This window comes from Brassica oleracea, chromosome C5 (genome assembly GCF_000695525.1).
Source record: "Brassica oleracea var. oleracea cultivar TO1000 chromosome C5, BOL, whole genome shotgun sequence".
Lineage (NCBI taxonomy): Eukaryota > Viridiplantae > Streptophyta > Magnoliopsida > Brassicales > Brassicaceae > Brassica > Brassica oleracea.
In genome coordinates, this window is record NC_027752.1 from 46541269 (window position 1) to 46562179 (window position 20911).

The window sequence follows — 20911 nt, forward strand, 5'->3', positions numbered from 1 at the left end:
AAAAAATAATTATTTTTAATTAAAATAATTATTATATAATTAGGAAATAATCATTTTTAATTAAAATAACTATTTTTAATATAATTAATATTACCCGCGGGTTTGCCGGGTTACCCGCAGGTTTTGGCGGGGCGGATGCGGATATAAAAGTTTTTGTTTGCGGGTTATGCGGGTCGAGTTTTTGAATCGAAAAAATGATTCGACCCGCGGCGGGGCGGGGCGGGTCGGGGCGGGTTGACCCGCGAACCCAGCACTAAGAATTATAACGTTTTTCCTAAGAAGCTCTATATGAGTGCCACCTCAGCAAAAATCACTAAAGTGACTTCTCTTTTTAACCTATAGGAGGATTGGATTCTTGGTTTTAACTTAAGGCACGTAGGAATTTAACACATCTGTCCGTTCACATGTCTCTGTCTCATGCAGTAGTACCTTCCAATTGTGTCACGGGCAACGATCCCCAACTTCTCTAGCTTTTGAACTGCATCGTCCACATCAAAGTTACACCTCTCACCAAACTCTTCCTTTATCAGTTCCTCACATCTCAGATCCAGATCCTATTCCCCACCAACTCAAGTCAGCACTCGCTAATTATAATAGACAATACCAAAAGAGTAAAAAAAAAATGGTATTATGTACCTCCAAGGTAGCTTTCCCCTGCTCCATTAGTATGTAGAAGGAAATCATCACCTCTTTTACCTGCGCGTGTAGTGTAACCCAAGTTAGGCTGTGTTCTCCTATTCTAAAGGCATGAATAAGACTTAAGATTCATGCAGGCAGGAACTTTTTACTTCTTGCTGAATAACGTCATCGCACAAGTGTAATAGCGTTCCCTTCCCGCTGTCTAATTGTTTATCATACATTGACTGCGTTATCAGGTTCTGGTACGTCGCCATGTTCTGCTGGAAACTGAAGTAAAACAACTCTGCGATAAGTCTAACTAACACACAAGAATGAAGAGCAAAGGACAAAATAGAAAACACTTAACGTGAAGTATGTTTTGGCACAATAACCAACCACTGTGGAGAGAACTGCAAAGATTACCCATGGGTCTGCTTTCGGCATCTCAACTGAAGTGACCACGGCAACCTGTAGAGAAAGTCGACCAATAAAGAGACATACGATACAAATAGGAAAAGAAGGAGGAGACCAACCAGACCAACTACGGCAGATATCAGAAATTTGACCCAATCCATTGGAGTCAGTCCAGGATTTCTTTTCTCAGGCTGCAAAATAGACGTAGTAGATGTTATTGCTCGCATATGCATAGAGAAAGAAGAGAGACACTTACAAGCACAATCTCCATGTCGGCCATAGGAATGTTTTTGAAATGCTTGACGTAAATTCCTCGTTCTAGATTTGTTTTAGAGCTGGCACGCCTGCAACATCATATATCCTTCTTGAACCACAATATTCACAAAGGGAATGAAACAAGAAGACACATAAACCCTTACCTATACACAACAATCATTCTATCAAATGTAGGCTCTTGTATCGTGAGCTTGCTCAAGAAACTCTTAACGCTGAATTTCATCAAGAGAAAAGCCATTTATTAATTTATTATATATACAGTTTCCAGAAATAGCACAAGAAGCAAGGTGGGGGCACCTCAATTGTGTATTCTCAAGGCGAATACGCTCCACATACAAGTCCTCATTATCTGCTTCAGGGTTTGTCTCATCATCTTTTTTGGGATCTTTCTTTTGATGTCTGCTTGACCGATTGGCACGTAACTTATCTAACCTGCGGAGGTTAAGACTCAGTCAGAAGCATCATTTAGTAGGAACTTTAAGACAAGGATAACTTGCGCTTACCAAGTGATTTTCAGGAAACATGACCAAATACGTGATATGATCACATCTAATTTCTCCATGAAAAAGAAGTCGGTGGTCTTATCCATCCCAATACCCCGCCTGAAGATGACATACTACAAAATTGACATACACTACGATGGGTCAAGAAAGGTAATTATGAAACTATAATAATTCTTGGTATTATAAAATCTACAAAACTGAAACTGTACATTATCAGAAAAGTCTGGAAGATTTTCATGTGGGTGCTCCTCAAAATATCTCTTGAGTAGCTTCTTGTCAAGCTTCATCATATACACCAAAACTGGTTTAAGAGAAATCCCGAGGGGGGGAGTAAAATATATGTAATGTGTTGTTGGATTAAAACCTTTGACTCGTCAACTTTGATGGGAAGATTAAGAAGATACTGCCCAGAGCGTGCAACCTCGATCTCATCATCTGTTGTTATTTTAAAGTTGCTCTTGTCCATAACCTTGTGAAAGGAAAAGGAGAACATTCAAGAACACTGACATACATACATACATACATACATACATCATAACACAAGTAAGGCTAATTAATACCTGAAACAAGTAAGCCAGGAAATTCTGTTCAAGCACATCAATTTCCTGAGAAGTTAGGTTCTGCTGCTGGAGTTTCTGAGCACCGTGTACAGGATCAAAAAGAGAGTAGAGTTGCTGCAGACAGCAAAGAGCCATGAGAACAAAATTGGGGGAAAATGCTCTAAGCAGATAGAAAATAAATAGGAACAGGGTAACCACCATCAAATCTTCAAACTGAAGATTATACCAAGCTCGGACAGTGTATTCAATTCTCTTGCAGAGCTTAAGAAACTCTTGTCTATCATTGCTATGTTCTGCCAGAAAAAAAAAAAAAAAAAAGACACGATTTGTGGAAGTCGAGGCATCAAAAAGAAAATCATTACATTAATTAACTGAAGATCGATAACAAAACATGTAACTAAAGTTTTGAATCGGTAGTGTCTAATCCGACCTAGCCAAATAGAGAAAGAGGAAGAAATTGGAGAGACTGACCAATGAGATTAGCCAAGGTCATGATGAGCTTAGGTTTGAGGATAGGGATGACGGATTCGGGCTCCAGACGAATCGTTTCCTTTTTCCGTTCAGCCGCCATCTCTTTGGAGAAAAAAAATAATCGATTTTTAGGAAGAGAGGAGATCCTCGATTTTAAGACAAGAACAGGATTATATATAACTTAACCCCCCTCTGTCCCTAACTACGAATTAATGTCGTTGGGTGGAGTATTAACTCCACCAACGGAGATCTCCCCTGCTTTTCTATTTCGGGTTTTTTATTTTATTTTTTTTAATAATAAGGTAGCCACACTCATCTATTTTCCTCCAATCATTGCATCCCAATTCTGAACCATATAATAAATCAGATGACTATTTCCTTGCCGACACCCAAAAAAAGTATAATAATTTCAGACCAACTGATGAGCTGATGTGCCGGTAAAAATTCAAAATGCTAATGATAAAAAAGACGGAACGAGGAATGTACGTCCTCAGTTCAGTTCTATTCCACCATGCTCAAATCATAAGTTAGGCCCGTAAGCTTTATTGGGCTTTGACTACATCGCAAATGTCAGATTAAACTCGAAGAGGCTCTGCCTGGCCCGTTTGGAACCCTAATTCCTCAGCTTTGTAATGGGCTTCACGCTCTTGCCGTGACGAAGACGCCTCTTTTCTGTAGATTTTGATGAGACCTAAATTGTTTTCTCATTATTAAATGTTTGCAAAATTTTGGGAATAGGAGTCATAGTGAATCATTGTGGTAGAGATGACATATACTGTGAGGGACATGATGAAGCCATCCAACAGAGATGCTCATGTAACTAAGCCAAAGCCAAACTTCTCTGATAATGAGCTCTCCTTTCTTCTCAAGCTCATTCCTGAGTTGATACAGCACCAAACTCTGAATTCCCTTTCTCCTATAGTTACTAGTTAGTTAGGATCCCTAGTTTTCCAAAAAGTGTCAAGTGTTTGTACAATGCGATCATGATTCATGAGATGAGAGCCCAAATGTTATGGATTATGTATGAGGTATCACTAGTCGAGTACCATCACCAAAATGCTCTTTGATTGGTGATGTGATTTTGTATATATTGAATCAAAGAACTATATTTCTCAAAGAACGCTTTGTTAAAACTCTCTCAATGCTTTAGAAAATAACTCAAAAAAAACTAAAGCTCTCAAACTCATAAGATATGCAAACACCCTTGCATCTCTTTATATAACTTTATAATTATCCTAAACTCATTAGGATTAACACAACTCTATTTCCTAATCCTTTAGATAAATTCAAACACAATAGGATTAGGTAGCTTGTACTCTAAGCTATTTCATGCTTATCTCAACACTCTCCCCCTTAAGCTTGAAATCTTCTCTCTTCAAGTCTTGAACTCCAATGAGACTTCTCATCTCTACAAACTTAACTCTTCCTAATGCTTTCGTAAGTATATCAGCCTTCTGTCTTACTCCTGCAACATGTTCGACATTCACAAGTCCTTTTTCAACACATTCTCTAATGAAATGGAACCTTGTGTGAATGTGTTTGCTGCGTCCATGAAAAACCGGGTTCTTGGACAGAGCTATTGCCGACTTGTTGTCGATCTTTATCACCACAATCTTGCCGGGACGACCAAGCACCTCGTTGAGAAGATCCTGCAGCCAAATCGCCTGCTTCGCCGTTTCTGTCGCTGCCATGAACTCTGCTTCACATGATGATAATGCGACGATCTCTTGTTTCTGAGAACACCATGTAATGGGGTTACCACCGAGGTAGAAAATGTGACCAGTCGTGCTCTTTCCATCATCTGGATCAACATTGTAGCTACTATCACTATAGCCAACCAAACTCTCATCCGACTTTGCCTCAAACACCAAACCATAGCTCAATGTCCCTGCCAAGTAACGGAGTACCTGTTTCAAAGCCACGTTGTGTGATACCTTGGGATTGTGCATGTATCTGCTCAAGATTCCCACACTGCACGCAAGATCAGGTCTCGTATGTAACAAGTACCGAAGACAACCAATGTTTCTGCGGTACTCTCTCTCATCAACTCCTTCTTCCTTCTCTGCTTTGCCGAGTTTAACTCCTGCATCCATGGGTATATGCGCAGAGTTACATCCCATTAAGCCAGCTTCCTCCAAGATCCTAGTAGCGTACCGTTCCTGACTCAAGATTATGCTTCCTTCTCGTTGAATGACCTCTATCCCAAGGTAGTAGCTCAATCTTCCGAGATCGGACATCTCAAACTTTGCCGCCATAGCTCTTTTAAACTCGTGAATCATCTCTATGTTAGACCCTGCCACAAGTAAGTCGTCCACATAAACAGCCACTAGCAAGAGATCTTCGTGTTGCTTCTTCCGGTACAGAGATGGTTCTTTAAGACATCGTTCAAAGTTTAGCTCACACAAGACCGTATGAAGCTTCTCATTCCAAGCCCGAGGAGCTTGTCGCAACCCATAAAGCGCCTTCCTCAATTTATAAACTTTATTCTCACTACCTTTCACAACAAAGCCTTCAGGTTGTTTAACGTATACCTCTTCTTTGAGTTCTCCGTATAAGAAAGCAGTTTTTACATCCAAATGATGTAACTCCCATCGATGTGAAGCCGCCATTCCTATGATCAATCTGACTGTTTCGATGCGAGCAACAGGTGCAAAGACCTCGTCAAAATCTACTCCATGTTTCTGAATGTATCCCTTGGCTACAAGCCTCGCTTTATACTTGTTTATGCTTCCATCGGCATTCTTCTTCACCTTAAAAACCCATTTCAATCCGATTGCCTTACAGGTTGAAGGAAGATCAACTAATGTCCAAGTATTGTTCTTTTCTATCGACTTGATCTCTTCTTTGCAAGCATCTCTCCACACTTTCTTTTCTTTTGCTTCACCATAACTCCACGGTTCTTCATTGATAAGCATAAGAAGGTTCTCGAACTCAGCCTCACATAGTAAATCATACTGCTCGTCTTCCTCACATAATAACTCATAGTCATCAAGATAACTCGGTTTGTTGATGATACGAGTAGACCGTCTTAGTATCTCTGGTGGTTGATCAAGATTCTTCTCATCTTCTTCGCTTTCTTCATCCTTAATACTCACCCCACTACTTGCGTCATCGTTCCTATCTTCCTTGTTAGCAAAATCTATCACACCCATCTCCGTATGTGGCTCCTTCTCTGTTTTTCTCCACTTCCAACTCTGTTCTTCACAGAACACGACATCGCGGCTTACTATTATTCTGCGAGTCGATGGATCCAATAGCCTATATGCTTTTGATCCCGGTTCAATCCCAAGATGCACCAATGGTCGTGACCTATCATCTAGCTTCCTCAAATGTGGTTTATCTACTTTCACATGCCCCACGCAACCAAACACTCTAATATGTTCGATGCACGGTTTCTTTCCTCTGTAGCTCTCGTATGGAGTTTGTAGTAACAAGGTTCTTGTAGGAATGCGATTAATAAGGTACGTTGCGTGCCTAACAGCCTCACCCCACAAGTAATTTGGAACATCCATAGCTTTTAGAATGCTTCGTGTCATCTCAAGTAACGTTCTGTTTCTTCTCTCGACAACTCCGTTCTGCTGCGGCGAATATGGAGCGGTTAGATGACGACTAATCCCTGAGCTTTCACAGTAATCTTTGAACTCTTGGCTTGTAAACTCTCCTCCCCTATCTGTACGAAAGGTTTTAATCTTTAATCCCGTCTCTTGTTCAACCAAGCTTCTGAATCGTTTAAACTTTGTGAAAGCTTCACTCTTTTCCTTCATGAGAATGGACCACATGTATCTTGAATGATCGTCTATTAAGACGAACACATATCTGTTACTTCCAGCAGTTTGTGGTGTAATAGGACCACACAAATCCCCATGTATTAGCTCCAATACCCTTGAAGCACGATATGAGCTAGCTTGTGGAAACGATTCTCGTATTTGCTTCCCACGCAAGCAAGCTTCACAGATTTCTTTTTCAACTCCAAACTTGGGCATTCCGATAACCAAGTTCTTGTCCACCATCTTCTTTAGGTTACTCAAGCCTATATGCCCTAAGCGTGCATGCCACTTTGATGATTCCTTTAGATGTACTAGCTGCAAACATCTTGTATTTTCAACCTCCATTGCCACCTTATAGAGTCGATTTAGAGCTCTCTTTGCTTTCACCAATAATCTCCCTTCACGATCATACAAGAGTAGACAATCATCTTTCATCCTCACCTCACAACCAGACTCAGTAGCTTGCCCAAGACTCAAGATATTACTCCTAAGATTAGGAATAAAATAGATGTCTGAAAGTTCCTTGCGTTCACCATTCTTAGTTAGGAATATGATTGAGCCTTTTCCTTTTATATCTATTCTCGAATCATCACCGAATCTCACTTTCCCAGTCACTCTTCTATCAATCTTGGTGAAGAACTCTAGATTCCCTGTCATATGGTTGCTTGCTCCGTTGTCTAGGTACCATAGATTATCAATGTTGGACGAGGTATTGAGCTTGCTAGGTATAACGTTGCGTTCGTTAAGGAATACCACCTCATTCATCATCAACTCATCAGCCTCATGTGTTGTCTCTGCCTCGCTTTCATTAGTCTCTTGTAGCTTGAGAAGTCGGTCAGGACAATGCATAGCAAAGTGTCCCATCTTGTCACAACGGAAGCACACAACTTTGGATGCATCTCTTTCTTGATAATAGCCACCACTCTGTTGCTGTTGTCCTCCGTTTCTCTGATATCCTCCATTCTGCTGATAGTATTGGCGTCCACGACCTCTCCCTCGATTTCCATAACGACCTCCTCTGCCTCTGCCTCTTGAAGAGTCATATCGTTCTTGTGTCTGCGTCGGTCTATCAGCATTAGCGTACATGAGCTTGCTCTGTTCCTGATCTTCTTGTTTTTCTGTTTCGTCTTCAGCAATTCTCTCCTCATAAGCTTTTAGACGTCCCACAACATCCTCAAAGCCTGTTTTATCAAGATCAAGAACCTGCTCTAACGCAGCAACAATATGTATATATTTTTTTCTTGGCAAGCTCTGCAAGAACTTCTCAACTATCTTTGGTTCCTCAATAATTTGTCCTAAAGCTGCAGACTTGGTTGATAGTTCTCGAATTTTTCCAACAAAGCTATCAATAGAATCAGTCTCCTTCATCTTTAATCTACTGAAGTCTGCTATCAATGTCTGTAAGCGGGCCTTACGTACACGATCAGCTCCCACATGTCTTGTACTTATCGCTTCCCAAATCTCCTTCGCAGTTACAAGGTTTCCTACTTGCAATATTAATGCCTCTGGAATTGACTGGAATAACAGAGCCCTTGCAACATCATTCTTCTCTCCTTTTGCTTCTCCTGGATCGATGGCCTCCCAGACCTTATGAACACGCAACGCCGCCTCCATTCTCATTGTCCACACTGTGTAATTCGTGTCGTTGAGTAATGGACACTGAATGGACGTACCACTGCTCTTGATGTTGCTCTTCGCTGCAACGATATCTCCCATGATTTCCTTTGACTCAATAGAATAGCTCTGATACCAATTATTGAATCAAAGAACTATATTTCTCAAAGAACGCTTTGTTAAAACTCTCTCAATGCTTTAGAAAATAACTCAAAAAAAACTAAAGCTCTCAAACTCATAAGATATGCAAACACCCTTGCATCTCTTTATATAACTTTATAATTATCCTAAACTCATTAGGATTAACACAACTCTATTTCCTAATCCTTTAGATAAATTCAAACACAATAGGATTAGGTAGCTTGTACTCTAAGCTATTTCATGCTTATCTCAACAGTATAAAAAGATGTTCAAAAGGAGATAGTGTGGATTTGGATGATAGTGGAGACTAGGCAAGAGAGGTCTGTAAACTCTATGGATCTCTCAACCTCTTTCTTGCCTTCTCCTTGTCTCTCAATTTTTCCTCTCCCTTCTATATATATTTCCGTAGTAATACTATCTCCCTGGAGAATTTGGATAATCTCCCTGGATAAAATGTGTCCAGGCATGGCCAGTAATATTAGTCATTTAATAATTCATGTGTACATTCCCAACTATCTTTGGTTAGTGAATATTCATGGCCAGTAATATTAGTCATATTAGGGAATAAACGATTTATGTCAGCACTAACGACATGGTTTGCAACTAGAGAGTGATGATCTAAAGACTTTTTTGATTTGACTTCATTTTGTACTAAAAAAACTCACAAACAAAGTCACACATAGCGTAAAAAAGTTTTTTTGATTTGAATAAATTTAACACTCTTTCAAAAAAAAATGAATATTCACATCTGGCTACTCAGTATATTGTGTGCCATGATCTGTGCATTTTCAATGTTCTGAAATTTTGTTTATTTACCATACAATCAACATATAATATTTTTTGGTGTTTTATTTTCATTCGCACCATATCAAAAATTTATTTTGATATATCATCTATCTTTCCACTAATCCGGCTCAAAACACATTTAAGGAAAAAATTCTTACAACTTTACATGTATGTATATAATTCTAGAAATAAAAGAAGAGTAAAAGTTAGGATACGCATGTCTGACATTTTTGTAGTACATTTTGGTGATATCGGGTAAACATCTCGTTGATGGTGAATGTAAATGAGGCAAAGCATTGTGTGAAGGCTCACCATTCGGCCTTCTTTGAAACATATACCTACGAAGTTGACCTCAAAACTTGTATTGTGTCTTCCTGAAATTTCTAGGCTCAGAAACCTACTCTCAAGTGATGAAAATATATAAAAATGTAGATCAAGGGAAACCAAAAAGTTCGATAGTATACAGGCCCAAAAGATATTTGAATCCGTTGCACCAGAACTTTGAATTATTGCAAGTAAGTAGTCATAATCAGAATGATGAAGCCGCCACACCTTTTCTTTATACTTTCCACCAAACTCTTTAATCCGCTAATCTAGCCCATCTCACTTTCTCTTCTTTCTTTCTTTCTTTTTGTTATCGCTCGCGTCGTCGTTGCCGTCTACGCCTCTCTCACCTTTCACACATAGTCAAAGACACGTGACCTGGCCTACTAGTCTTTTTTGGAATTTACAAGTTCAAAAACATTGATTCTTTCTCTCCACAGAAGGCAGAGGGGAGCAAGAAATGGAGGATAGGTCATGTCAGGTGTTGTTTCCATCTTCATCGGTTGATCATCGCTTGTCTGGTGATCAAACTCAGATCAACACGTCCTCCTCGTTACAGCAGCATAACACTAACAAAGAAGAGAAACACAAGAGTAAGAAGAAAGAGAGAGAAGCCAGGTTTGCTTTCCAGACAAGAAGTCAGGTTGATATTCTCGATGACGGATACAGGTGGAGGAAGTACGGCCAAAAAGCTGTCAAGAACAATCCATTCCCCAGGTACCTACTAGGCTACTACAAACATATATATATGCTGCTTTTATTTGGTTGGTGCATGATAAATACTAAAATAATGCGTGTAGGAGCTATTATAAGTGCACAGAAAAAGGATGCAGAGTGAAGAAGCAAGTGCAGAGGCTATCAGGAGATGAAGGAGTGGTGGTTACCACTTACCAAGGAGTTCATACCCACCCCGTTGATACACCCTCCGATAACTTCCACCACATCTTGACCCAGATGCACATCTTCCCTCCCTTTTAGTTATCTTTTTATTGTTTTCATTTTTATTATGCATACCGATGTATCTTGGGTGGGTTTAGATGAATGAAACTGGCGCAAAAGAATGCTGCTTTCAGACCAAAGCCCTTTTTTACTTTATTAAACTGAGCAATGCGTGAATTGTACACACACCCGTCCTTGTCTTTGGGTTTCCCTGGAACCTATCTCATTTGGTGTCTTGCTGGACTCCGCTGCCCTGAAAAAACCCATCAAACGCAGTCAACAGAGATGATAGACTGGCTGAAGGAATCTCAACTGACCAAATCACTTTGAAAGCAATGAATGATGAGCCCGAACCATTGAATCATTTAAATTTAGTTGTTGAATCAAAAGAGCACTCTTTTACTGTTTTGAGATCCAGAAATCAACGTCTAATTCCGACCTGGAGGCGGATTGCTTGACGTCGCCCTTCAAGAGGAGCACCACCGCCGTCTGAATGAAATTGGTCAAACCATGAAACTCCTTCAAGCGGCCTTTGCTTGAAAAGCAGCCCACTATCCTAAATGGGCTCTAATATTTGCTCTTTATATAACATCAGCCCAAACAAGCCCAGCTGTAGTAATACACCATATTGAATTTATCACCATTTTTCAGGTGCATCAACGTCGATACAGGATCCGGCTATCAAATGCCAACCATTTTAGAGGATTCAAGTGAGTTAGTTTTTTTTTTTTGTTGAGATTTTCACCTTCTTTAGTCTCATCCCGAAACAAATTCAATGGGATCATCAATATAATATAACCATTTTGATAAGAACAAAAAACTAATCATAACTAAAGACCACATGTCATCTGGAATATTTTAATGTCTACGTAAGCAAATAAAAATCGCATCCTACTATAGATCATATACCTTTGGAAGGACCATGTGATAAAAAAGCAAATATGTAACAGAATATATACATTTATAAGAATCTTCTCAAAAGATATGCCAAGTTAAGTTTTAAAATAAAATATGCCAAGTCTTTCTTCCTTTTCTATTCAAGTGTTCTAAGAAAACACTCATGCTGTTTCATATTGTATACTTTTTTAATCCAATGTACACATATTAAAATTAATAATTTTAAATTACTTTATTTAATTATAATTTATAATTAGTTCATTTAATTATAAACATACATTAGAATACAATTAGTCACACAACACATTTAAAATTATTTGGAATTTTGTAATCTAAATGGAAGAAACATAGTTTTTTCAGTTGAAAACGACATACTAAACAGTAGATATGAAATGTGATGGTTGATACTGTGGCAAAATCATTCCTCTCATTGGTAATCTCATCTTCCTCTAATGGAGTGTAGGCTGTTTATTTATGAAATGAAATTGTGTGTTTTATCAAAAGAAAAAGCCAGTAGATATACATCCATTGAGAAAGAGCAATAAAAATGTTGGCTGTGAACCGCACAACGATAAAGTTAGGGCATGTTTATTGTAGAGTTCTTTGGGTGAGGTAAGAAAAACTAAGAACCCTCCAATAATTCGCTTGGTTTTGTTTATAATATCCTTCTCGAATAAATTTGTCCTCCATTCTTTAACAATAACAGAAAAGCTATCCACATTTTTTTTCTTTGACGACACCGATATGGATGTATCGTCGTGGCTTGTTGAGCATGAAAGTTGAGAGTTATTCATCAAAAAAGTGATGCTTCTGAGTGATATCATTTGAAAGGGGAAGGACCACGCGTCTTCGATACCTTATCTCCCTGCATGTCTTGGCTACAGTATAACGAAACTCGACCCTTTTCCGTATATATATAGCATACATGTGAAACACCAACAACAGGAGAAAAGAACGAGTAGTATACGTAAGTCATTAATTCGATCATGGAGATGAACAGTTCAAGGAGATCAAGAGGGTTCAAGATAGCAAAGCTACTGCCCTTTTGCAAAGCTCTCAAGCCTCCAACTGCCTCCCAAGACCTTTACAATAATGTTCACTACACTTCCTCCACCACAACTTCCTACGCTCCTCAACCTAATTTCAGTAACGACGTAACTCCTCTTCCTCCTAAAGTTAGCTTCCTCCTTCAACCATGTACGTAATTAACTTAAATCTTTTTCTCTCTTTATCTCTATATATTTGCTTCATATCATAAAACAAATGACCAGTGGTGTGGTGATGTGTTTGGCAGCCGTGGCTCATGAGGGGGAGGATATGGACAAGAAGCTTAACAAGATGACAGAAAAGCTGATCGGCAGAGGGATTAATGGTATGGAAGATTGTGTTGACGCTAGAGCCGCTTCTTATATATCTTCGGTTCGAGAAAGGTTCAAGCTGGACCATTGTGAGAGACTGACGACGACTGTTGTTAGCTTAGATCATGAAGATGTTGACCGTTAGAATTTAGGTGACCTATAAATCTGTCAGAACACGTCAGAAAAAAAACACTCGCCACAAAAGCTTAAAGCCGATCGTTAAGTTAAATACAAGTTTCGTTGGGTTGTTATGACAGCCTTTTTAGGTTTTTACTGATTTAAAGAGGGAAAATTGAAACTTAAGTTCCTACGAGATATGAAGCAATCAGATTTGTGTACGTGAATTATGGTGGAAAGCAGAACACGTCATTTGTCAGAGCATCCTCAGCGGGCAACATCTAAAAAACAGTTTCTAATCCTAATCCTAATAATAATAATTTTATTCATCCATAAGTTTTTTGTCAAATTTTTTTTTAGTTTAAAAAAGCAAACCAGTCAAAGAGATTGACAAATGGCAAAATGAATATTAAAGGCGCTTTAAGGCATCTTTATCCCACAAACTCAAAACTGGGGTTCTTATTTTTTTATTTTTGTTTTTTGTCTTAAAAAAATATATTAAAAAGTTAACCAATCGCGTACCGCCACGTATCAGTGAAGCTCACGAACAGTGCAAGAATCAAACAAAGAACGGTTCTTATTTGGCAAACACAAATAACGGTTTTATCATTTTAGTGGGACTCATGACACTAAAAACCCCACTAAAATACCTGGATAAAGATGCTCTTACAAACCTATTTTTAGAATCGCCTCTTATTTTCTTTCTGTTTTATCATTATTTTTATATTTTTTGGCTTTAAGAGCCCCATTATAATCTTCCCGTTGGATGTGCCCTTTTGCTAAATAAAAATAAATAATAAGAGGAATTGGTCAAACCACTAATTTGATTGTAATTAGCGATGTGTTGACTCATTAATACATACACTTCAAGGTTCAGCTCTAATTCTTGAACTGCATGGTTTATTCTTATGTACCCTCATCTTTCCAACTTTCTGTACCACACTTTATCATGAATAAAGAACATGGTCTTTGATTCAGCAGTTGACCATGTTCTGACTCGTCATATATATATCACTGACCCTAGAGCTAAGAGCTTGTATAACGCACTTATTATATTTTTCCTATGTTAATTAAGTTGTATCAGCCCATCTTCCCATGCATATGTATGTATACGTGGAGTTTATAAAGTTAAATTTACGGACGAATTCATGATAGAAGGATGAATAACATGATAAAACATTAATTAATAAAAAATCGACAAGGGAATCAGAAATCAAGAAGACGCAAATATTGAGAAATTAAAGGGACTAGACGAAGTGAAGCTGGGTTTAATTAATTAGGCCGCGTAGATGTGGATGTTAAGGGCGATGAGAGAGATGGTGATGAAGGCGAAGAAGAGGAGAGTGTGTATGACAATGGAAGGACCGCTTGTTTGAAACCCACCGAACTCAACCGCTTTGCTCTTTCCAGGCAACTGAAACAGAACTCCAGGGCTCAACAATATGAAAAAAACCACCGACATCAACACGGGTCCCCAGTCCAACCCCATTTCGATCTCTTTGTTTTCCTACGTCTCTCCTTATTCTCTATATATATATATACATGTACTGTTTTACTTATATGTTTATATATATATATAAATTAATTGAATCTTGATGTAACAATTTATTGATGTGGCTTGAGCATAAATAAAAGTGCAAGGAGGGTTCTTCTCAAGTTTAGTGGATGAAGGAAAGAACTATTCTTTGACTTGAATTTCAAAATTATATCTATAAACCCTACTTTAAATATATATATATATATAATGGCATTGCTTGTTTGAAACCTAAGCATATGATTCTCGTCTTGAGGGAATCGTGTCTCGCAAGAAGACGACACCTTTTGCGATTCTAGGGGTTTAATTGCTTTGTGGTGCAGATGTACTTAGCCTCTAGTTTAAGCTTATTGTTTGTTAATTTACCCGAAAGTTTGATGTTGCTTTGGCTCTTTTCGTAAAGTATAGCAACCGTCGTCACTCGTTCCTATACGACCAAAAATTCAAACCTAAAACAAATGATCGTCTTGAGGCACTTTCATGCATCCTTTCTGGGATTATATAGTCCATAAGCCTAAATATAACAAGTACTGTATATGTTGAACTAAATCTTACTTTTTTTAATATATATAACAAATAATTGTTGCTTCTATGTATTTGGCGTAAAGCAACTCTAAATGACATACGAAATCGTAAAATTTATAAAGAGAATATAGGGGAATTTGAGAACGTTAACTCTCTAAGTCAGAAAATATATGTAATCGGTTGTATCTCCATTGGATCAACGTTTGTATCTCCACAGCAGCCTTCTCAGTCTCGGTTAATGAAAGTCTAGAAGGGTTCTTCACAAGCTCAAGAAGCATAAGACAATGATGCTCTCTTTCTCCATATCTATATGTCATCATCAACAATGTGTTGTCTAAGATGCTGAATCAAGAAGCCGGCGCAGGTTTATTTGGATATCGCCCTCAATGCCAAGGAGTGGGGCTTACACATCTGAGCTTCGCTGATGATATCTTAGTTTTCACCAACGGGACAGTAGACTCTTTGAAGGGGGTAATACAGACTATGGAAAAATTCGCAAATATGTTAGGATTGCATATTAATGCCTCAAAGTCATCTCTATATGCTTCAGGACCGGGTACTGCAACTGTCTGTGAAGAAGCTCTCAGTTTAGGGATTGCAGGAGGTAGCTTACCTATTCGGTATTTGGGCTTGCCTTTAACTACCAAGGCGCGGACCAAACTTGACTACGAGCCGCTCATTGACAAAATCAGATCACGTATGCTATCATGGACAAACAAGACTCTCTCTTTTGCAGGACGCCTACAGCTGATTAAGTCAGTAGTATCCAACAACTTCTGGATCTCTGCATTTATATTACCCATGGGCTGTTTGGATGCTATAGAAAGTTTATGCAGTGCTTTCTTGTGGTCGGGTTCCCTTAACCAGACACATAAAGCTAAAGTTAAATGGAACGATCTGTGTTATCCTAAATCAGAGGGAGGACTGGGAATCAGGAGGCTTCGTGATTCGGTTAGAGTTTTTGCGCTCAAATTGATCTGGAGATTATTCACTGTCTCTAAATCTCTTTGGGTCTCATGGATTCAACATTACCTTCTCCGGCACAGTTCATTTTGGGATGTTCGAGATGACACTTTGGGCTCCTGGATTTGGAGGAAACTTCTCAAGATGAGAGACATGGCGTATCAGTTCATTAGGGTCGAAGTGGGGAATGGTAACTGTGCTTTCTTCTGGCACGATGACTGGCTACGTATGGGGAAGCTTATAAATATTACAGGAGCAACCGGTACGCGTTATCTTGGGGTTCCGCGTAATGCTAAAGTTAGTGATGCTGTCTCTGAGGGCCAGTGGAAGATAAGGGGCCAACGGAGTCGTCATTATCATGAGCTGCATCATAGAGTCACATGGGAGCAGATACGGAGCAAGCGAGCTGAAGTAGTTTGGAGTAGAAGTGTTTGGTTCACACAAGGGATCCCTAGGCATGCATTCCTAGTCTGGCTTGCGATTCAGAATAGGCTATCTACAGGGGACAGAATGAGAAAGTTGGGAATCCTTCAGGGCTGTGTGTTATGTGGTGAAAGAGATGAGACACGAGATCATCTGTTTTTCGCATGTCCATACTCTTATACAGTATGGGATCATCTTGCTAGCATACTGGTTGGAAGGAGGATAAACCCGGACTGGCATGATATGCTAAGGTATATTCAAGCAGGCACGTCCAATGAGATGGATATGATTCTCATTCGTCTAGTGTTCCAGGCTGTCGTGTACTATATTTGGCGAGAACGGAATACACGAAGGCACCAACAAGATCAACAGGGAACTGAGCAAATGATCAAAACAATTAACAGAGGTATCAAGAATCGGATTAGCTCTCTTGGTTACAAGGCGGGTCACAAGTTCAATGGACTTCTTAGGAGATGGTTTGAAGTCTTTGACTAGAAATTTACAGATTTAGCTAGTATAAAGTTTTATTCTTTTATAGGTTTAAGTTCTAATTTACAGTTAGCCTATTCTTTGTAAATGGCATTTTCTGATTGATCAATAAATTGAAAATTTCATCAAAAAAAAAAATATATATGTAATCACTAGAATAGACCCAAAACCGCATTAACGCTGATATTTTTAATCATGCACTAAACGCGGTTATACCAATCAAATCAAGTAGGATCTTAATTATGAAATGAGGTTAAGACGCAGTAGGAAAGCAAAAGAATCGAAACCAACCCAATATATGCAATCAAGTATATTTCAACACTTTTAACTTTACATAAAGAAATGTATATAGTGGCAATCAAGAAACCACAGACAAGAAGAAAGGAAGATACCAATCAAGCCTTCTGCCTTTTTCTGTCATCCTTAAATAATCACAAATATTACTGAATTTGAGCAACGAACACCTATTCACACACGTTCACAGATATATATATATACCAAGCAAGTGCAGTAGTGTGTATATGCTATACAATAAATTTTGCCTCTAGTTAATTAGTTCTTTGATATCTGATAAAACGATCGAATAGTTTGGAGCTCCAACGACTTGAGATCGGTAGAAATGGGAGGAGCTGACTGGGGTCCAGTGGCGGTAGCGGTGGTGCTGTTTGTAGTGTTATCTCCCGGACTTCTCTTTCAGCTGCCGGCGAGGAGACGGGTGTTGGAGTGCGGCAACATGACCACGAGTGGCATATCCATACTGGTTCATGCCATCCTCTTTTTCGCTATTATCACCATTTTGGTCATCGCCATTCAAATTCACATCCACATCTAGTTTGTTTATTTCTCATATAATTATAAAAGGTCTACAAGTTAGGCTGTACAAATTCCCCTCATGTGATTTTGGTGTAAAATTATCGGGAAGATATTGCTTACTATCTATCATGTAATCAGGGGAGAATCCAGGATGGGTAATTAATGGGTGCGCTCTTTATAATAAAATAGAAACAGGTCAAAAGGTAGTATCAAACCTTGGTTGTTACGGGTGCACACCAACACTTTTCCATCTATTCTAACTAAAATTTTATGTTTCTTTACACGAAAACTACATTATCAATTAATATTACGGGTGCACAGGCCCCCGTAGTGGGTAACCTGGCTTCGCCCCTGGATGTAATAACAAATAAATAAAAAATATATAGTGCATGATCAATTATTATTATGGTCATCTCAAGAAGAAAAAAAAGTTTATCCAAAATTTCTAAACATTACAAAAATAAAAGCCGCAACATTACCACCAAAAGAAGAGATTAGGGCCACAATTTAGAGCTAATTAGAGGGGTGAGTTCAATGGAAGAGTTAAGTGTTAGTATCACAAATTCACAACAATATGCATGAAGAAGAAGAAAAAGGAGAGTTAGTTAAGAAGCAAAATGTTGGAGGCATTGACTTGCCCAATCGAAAGTTGGTTGGGCCGTAATAGAAGCCTTTTGGGATATTTGGGCTGAGACTCTTCTTTGACAAAGTAACAAAAACCTTCTTACTCTGACCACCACAACGACAAGCAAAGTAAGCGTCGTGGTGGTGGTTTATCTGTAAAAAAAAGATATGCCTGAGATTCGCGGACCGTCGGAATACTAACTATCAGGAACCATCTTGTGACCTCTGTCTCAAAGTCAACACAAAGGAAAGCTCTTCTTTGCTTTGTTTCTGATATGCTATTTTATGTATTCATTCGATTGACAGGAGATAGCCCTTCAATGCGGAGCCTTCTCGCTCTGCCTTAGTGTCATCTTTTGTCACTCTTTTCTACAAGCGAATCATGGCCCCGCCCGCTCCCATTGTTGATCACATCGAAAGGTCCTCATCTTCCGTTTCTTTCAACTTTGCCTCCCTCTCTGATTCTGGATCTCTCGTTTCTTCTAACCAGCTACTCCGTGCCCGTCACCCTATTCATCAAATATATCAGGTTTATTATTATTATTATTATAATAATAATAATAATATGTGTTTTTTTTTTGGGTGTAAATGTTAAATTCATACCAAAGGTTTTTCGAATTTTACAGGATTGTTGCCTAGCAATTTATTTCAAGAAGGGGGAGAAGAATATTAAAAAAAAAAATAAAGAAACCTACGAAGTAAAACTAAAATACAAGCCAAGAAGGGAAACAGAGGCATCCGAGGGAGTGGGAATGGAGAGAAGCCTATCCCTGATAGTTCGATCCACAAGAAGGAAGAAACCTGGTTCTGACAGATACTCATTTCGGAAGATCCTAGCATTTCGCTCCTTCCAAGTGTTGTAGACCATTACCTGGAGTATAAGCTTCAGAACGGACCAGGAAGCGGACTGAGAGGCCTGACTTCGCTGTTGAATGATGGTGATGGCTGAGTTGATGTCGTAAGGAGGTGCAGTAAGGAGGCGTCCACAGAATCTGAGCCACACTGCTTTGACAAAAGGACAATTGAAGAACAGAGGCTGATGTGATTCGGTTGCAGCATCGCATAAAACACAAGCATCTGGCACTTGCATTCCCCAAGAGATAAGCCTATCCTTAGTTGGAAGTCTTTGGTTAATCGCCAGCCAGATGATGAAGTAACATCTTGGGATCTCCTCCTTAAACCAGACCGCATTTGACCATGAAACAGTTGGTGAGTGCACTCTGATTCGGTTCCAAGTAACTCTAGAAGAGAATTTATGTCCAAAGCCACCTGCAGTATTTCTCCATAAGAACATATCATGGCCTCTTAGCCAAGCCACAAACCCTGAAGCCGACGCTCCTCCTCACTTATGAGATGAATGGAGAATTTTGATATCTTTCTCTTTGCCAGCAAAACTAGTCTCATCATCACTTGTTTGACGTGTCATTGCTCAGAGCTTTGCCTGTTTGTTGGTAAATGTTTACCGATCCTGAACATGGCTCACGGTTTTCCGTTAAGGGTGATTGATGCCATGTCTGTCTCAGCAAAAGTGTCATGCTTTGCTTTCCCCAGTTTTTAGCAATCAGAAACTGCTCTAAATGGAGAACAGAGTGCAATCTGCTCTTTGGAGGACGTGCAAATGGTGAGAACTTTCGAGTTGAAGTCATTCCCAGGTAAGAATCAATGGATATGAGGTTTCTGGAGGTAAAAGCGAGTGGATATATCTATGGATGGAGGCAGAAGCTGGGTGGAAGGCTTCTAGAACACAGAAACCAGGAAAGCATTACATCTCTGAACACAACTCCAGTGCTGTTTGAAGCCACCATTGATGTCTCCCAGGTCATCGCCAAGGTGATAAACTCTCAAGAAGCTCAACTCCAAGCGCTTCATAGTGACCTGATTCAGAAAATACAAACTCAGATTCAACTCATACAATAAGCTTTATAACTGATGATATTACCATCTCGAAGGGCTTGAAGAACATCATATGTGGAGAGATCAAGTGTTGATAGTAGAAAAGCAATACTCTGAGACTTCCTCGGATCCAAAACTCTGCTTTCTTGATTAAACATTGGAAGATCACAGCTAAGACTTCTCTGCTTCGGATTAGCATTGAAAGAGTTGAACTTGAGACTCTCCCATGTGTTTTTCCGACAAGAACTCGGTCGGTGGACCCTCTCCCAGGGCAGAGGCTTCATCTTCGTTGCTCCATCCCAAGACAGCTTCTTTCCAGACTTGTGAACCATAAAAGACTGCGACGGCGGTACAAGAGGAGGCGGTGCGGGCATTGCAGGCGGTGGCCGTTCTGGAGGAGGAGGAGGAGGAGGAGTAGCAGCCGGCGAAGACTTCAACTTTCTTGAAGAAGATTCAGAGACGTTGTCGATGCAAAAATCTCTAGCGGGAGAAGAAGCGGAAGAGAGGAACAAAGACTTGACGTTTCGGCTGAAGTCGTTCCACCTCGGCGGGGAGGAGGCTTCGAGAACCTTACGGAAGAAACGATCAGGAGTGGTGGAGACCGAAGAGTACATGGAGGAGCGAGCGTAGGCGTCCGGGGTTCGAATCGTCCCTCCTCCTCCTGCTCCTCTCTCAGGTGAAGTGGAAGCAGAGGAGATGCGTGGGAAGGCGTGGTTCTGGTTCCAGAGGGTGAACATTCTCAGAGACGACGCCACGTGGTTTCTTTTGTTCCTCCTCACCGGAGATATGTCAACGGACGGTGGTGACGTGGCAGGAGAATCCGAGGAAGAGTAGTTTCTCAGCTCTCGTGATTCTTTACCAG

At 39.6% G+C, this 20911-nt stretch overlaps 5 protein-coding genes and 2 long non-coding RNA genes across 7 annotated transcripts; 4 read left to right on the forward strand and 3 right to left on the reverse strand.

Moving 5' to 3' along the window:
• Positions 1–383: 383 nt before the first annotated feature.
• LOC106292438 lies at positions 384–3104 on the reverse strand. The gene is made up of 14 exons (XM_013728024.1): positions 2843–3104; positions 2570–2664; positions 2372–2485; positions 2176–2280; positions 2021–2092; positions 1812–1924; positions 1606–1740; positions 1452–1520; positions 1289–1376; positions 1152–1223; positions 986–1086; positions 789–906; positions 637–696; positions 384–554 (listed from the first exon to the last, which is right to left on the reverse strand). Exons 1-14 carry the CDS (start codon positions 2940–2942, stop codon positions 384–386), a joined length of 1413 nt encoding a protein of 470 aa, XP_013583478.1. The 5' UTR covers positions 2943–3104.
• A 6702-nt stretch (positions 3105–9806) lies between these two features.
• On the reverse strand, positions 9807–10898 carry LOC106292807. Its single transcript, XR_001260260.1, has 3 exons — positions 10768–10898; positions 10366–10666; positions 9807–10043 (listed from the first exon to the last, which is right to left on the reverse strand). It is a non-coding gene; the product is annotated as an uncharacterized LOC106292807 (long non-coding RNA).
• Positions 9893–10835, forward strand: LOC106292806 (probable WRKY transcription factor 45). The gene is made up of 2 exons (XM_013728463.1): positions 9893–10191; positions 10275–10835. Exons 1-2 carry the CDS (start codon positions 9935–9937, stop codon positions 10450–10452), a joined length of 435 nt encoding a protein of 144 aa, XP_013583917.1. The 5' UTR covers positions 9893–9934; the 3' UTR covers positions 10453–10835.
• Positions 10899–12269: 1371 nt separating the features above from the next.
• On the forward strand, positions 12270–13233 carry LOC106293983. The gene is made up of 2 exons (XM_013729609.1): positions 12270–12507; positions 12605–13233. The coding sequence occupies exons 1-2, from the start codon at positions 12297–12299 to the stop codon at positions 12811–12813; spliced, it is 420 nt and encodes a 139-aa protein (XP_013585063.1). The 5' UTR covers positions 12270–12296; the 3' UTR covers positions 12814–13233.
• Positions 13234–13880: 647 nt separating this feature from the next.
• LOC106293806 lies at positions 13881–14325 on the reverse strand. The gene has a single exon (XM_013729444.1). The coding sequence runs from the start codon at positions 14272–14274 to the stop codon at positions 14062–14064; it is 213 nt and encodes a 70-aa protein (XP_013584898.1). The 5' UTR covers positions 14275–14325; the 3' UTR covers positions 13881–14061.
• An 858-nt stretch (positions 14326–15183) lies between these two features.
• On the forward strand, positions 15184–16725 carry LOC106292439. Its single transcript, XM_013728025.1, has one exon. The coding sequence runs from the start codon at positions 15184–15186 to the stop codon at positions 16723–16725; it is 1542 nt and encodes a 513-aa protein (XP_013583479.1).
• A 1542-nt stretch (positions 16726–18267) lies between these two features.
• LOC106296161 lies at positions 18268–18855 on the forward strand. The gene is made up of 2 exons (XR_001261161.1): positions 18268–18685; positions 18783–18855. It is a non-coding gene; the product is annotated as an uncharacterized LOC106296161 (long non-coding RNA).
• Positions 18856–20911: the final 2056 nt, after the last annotated feature.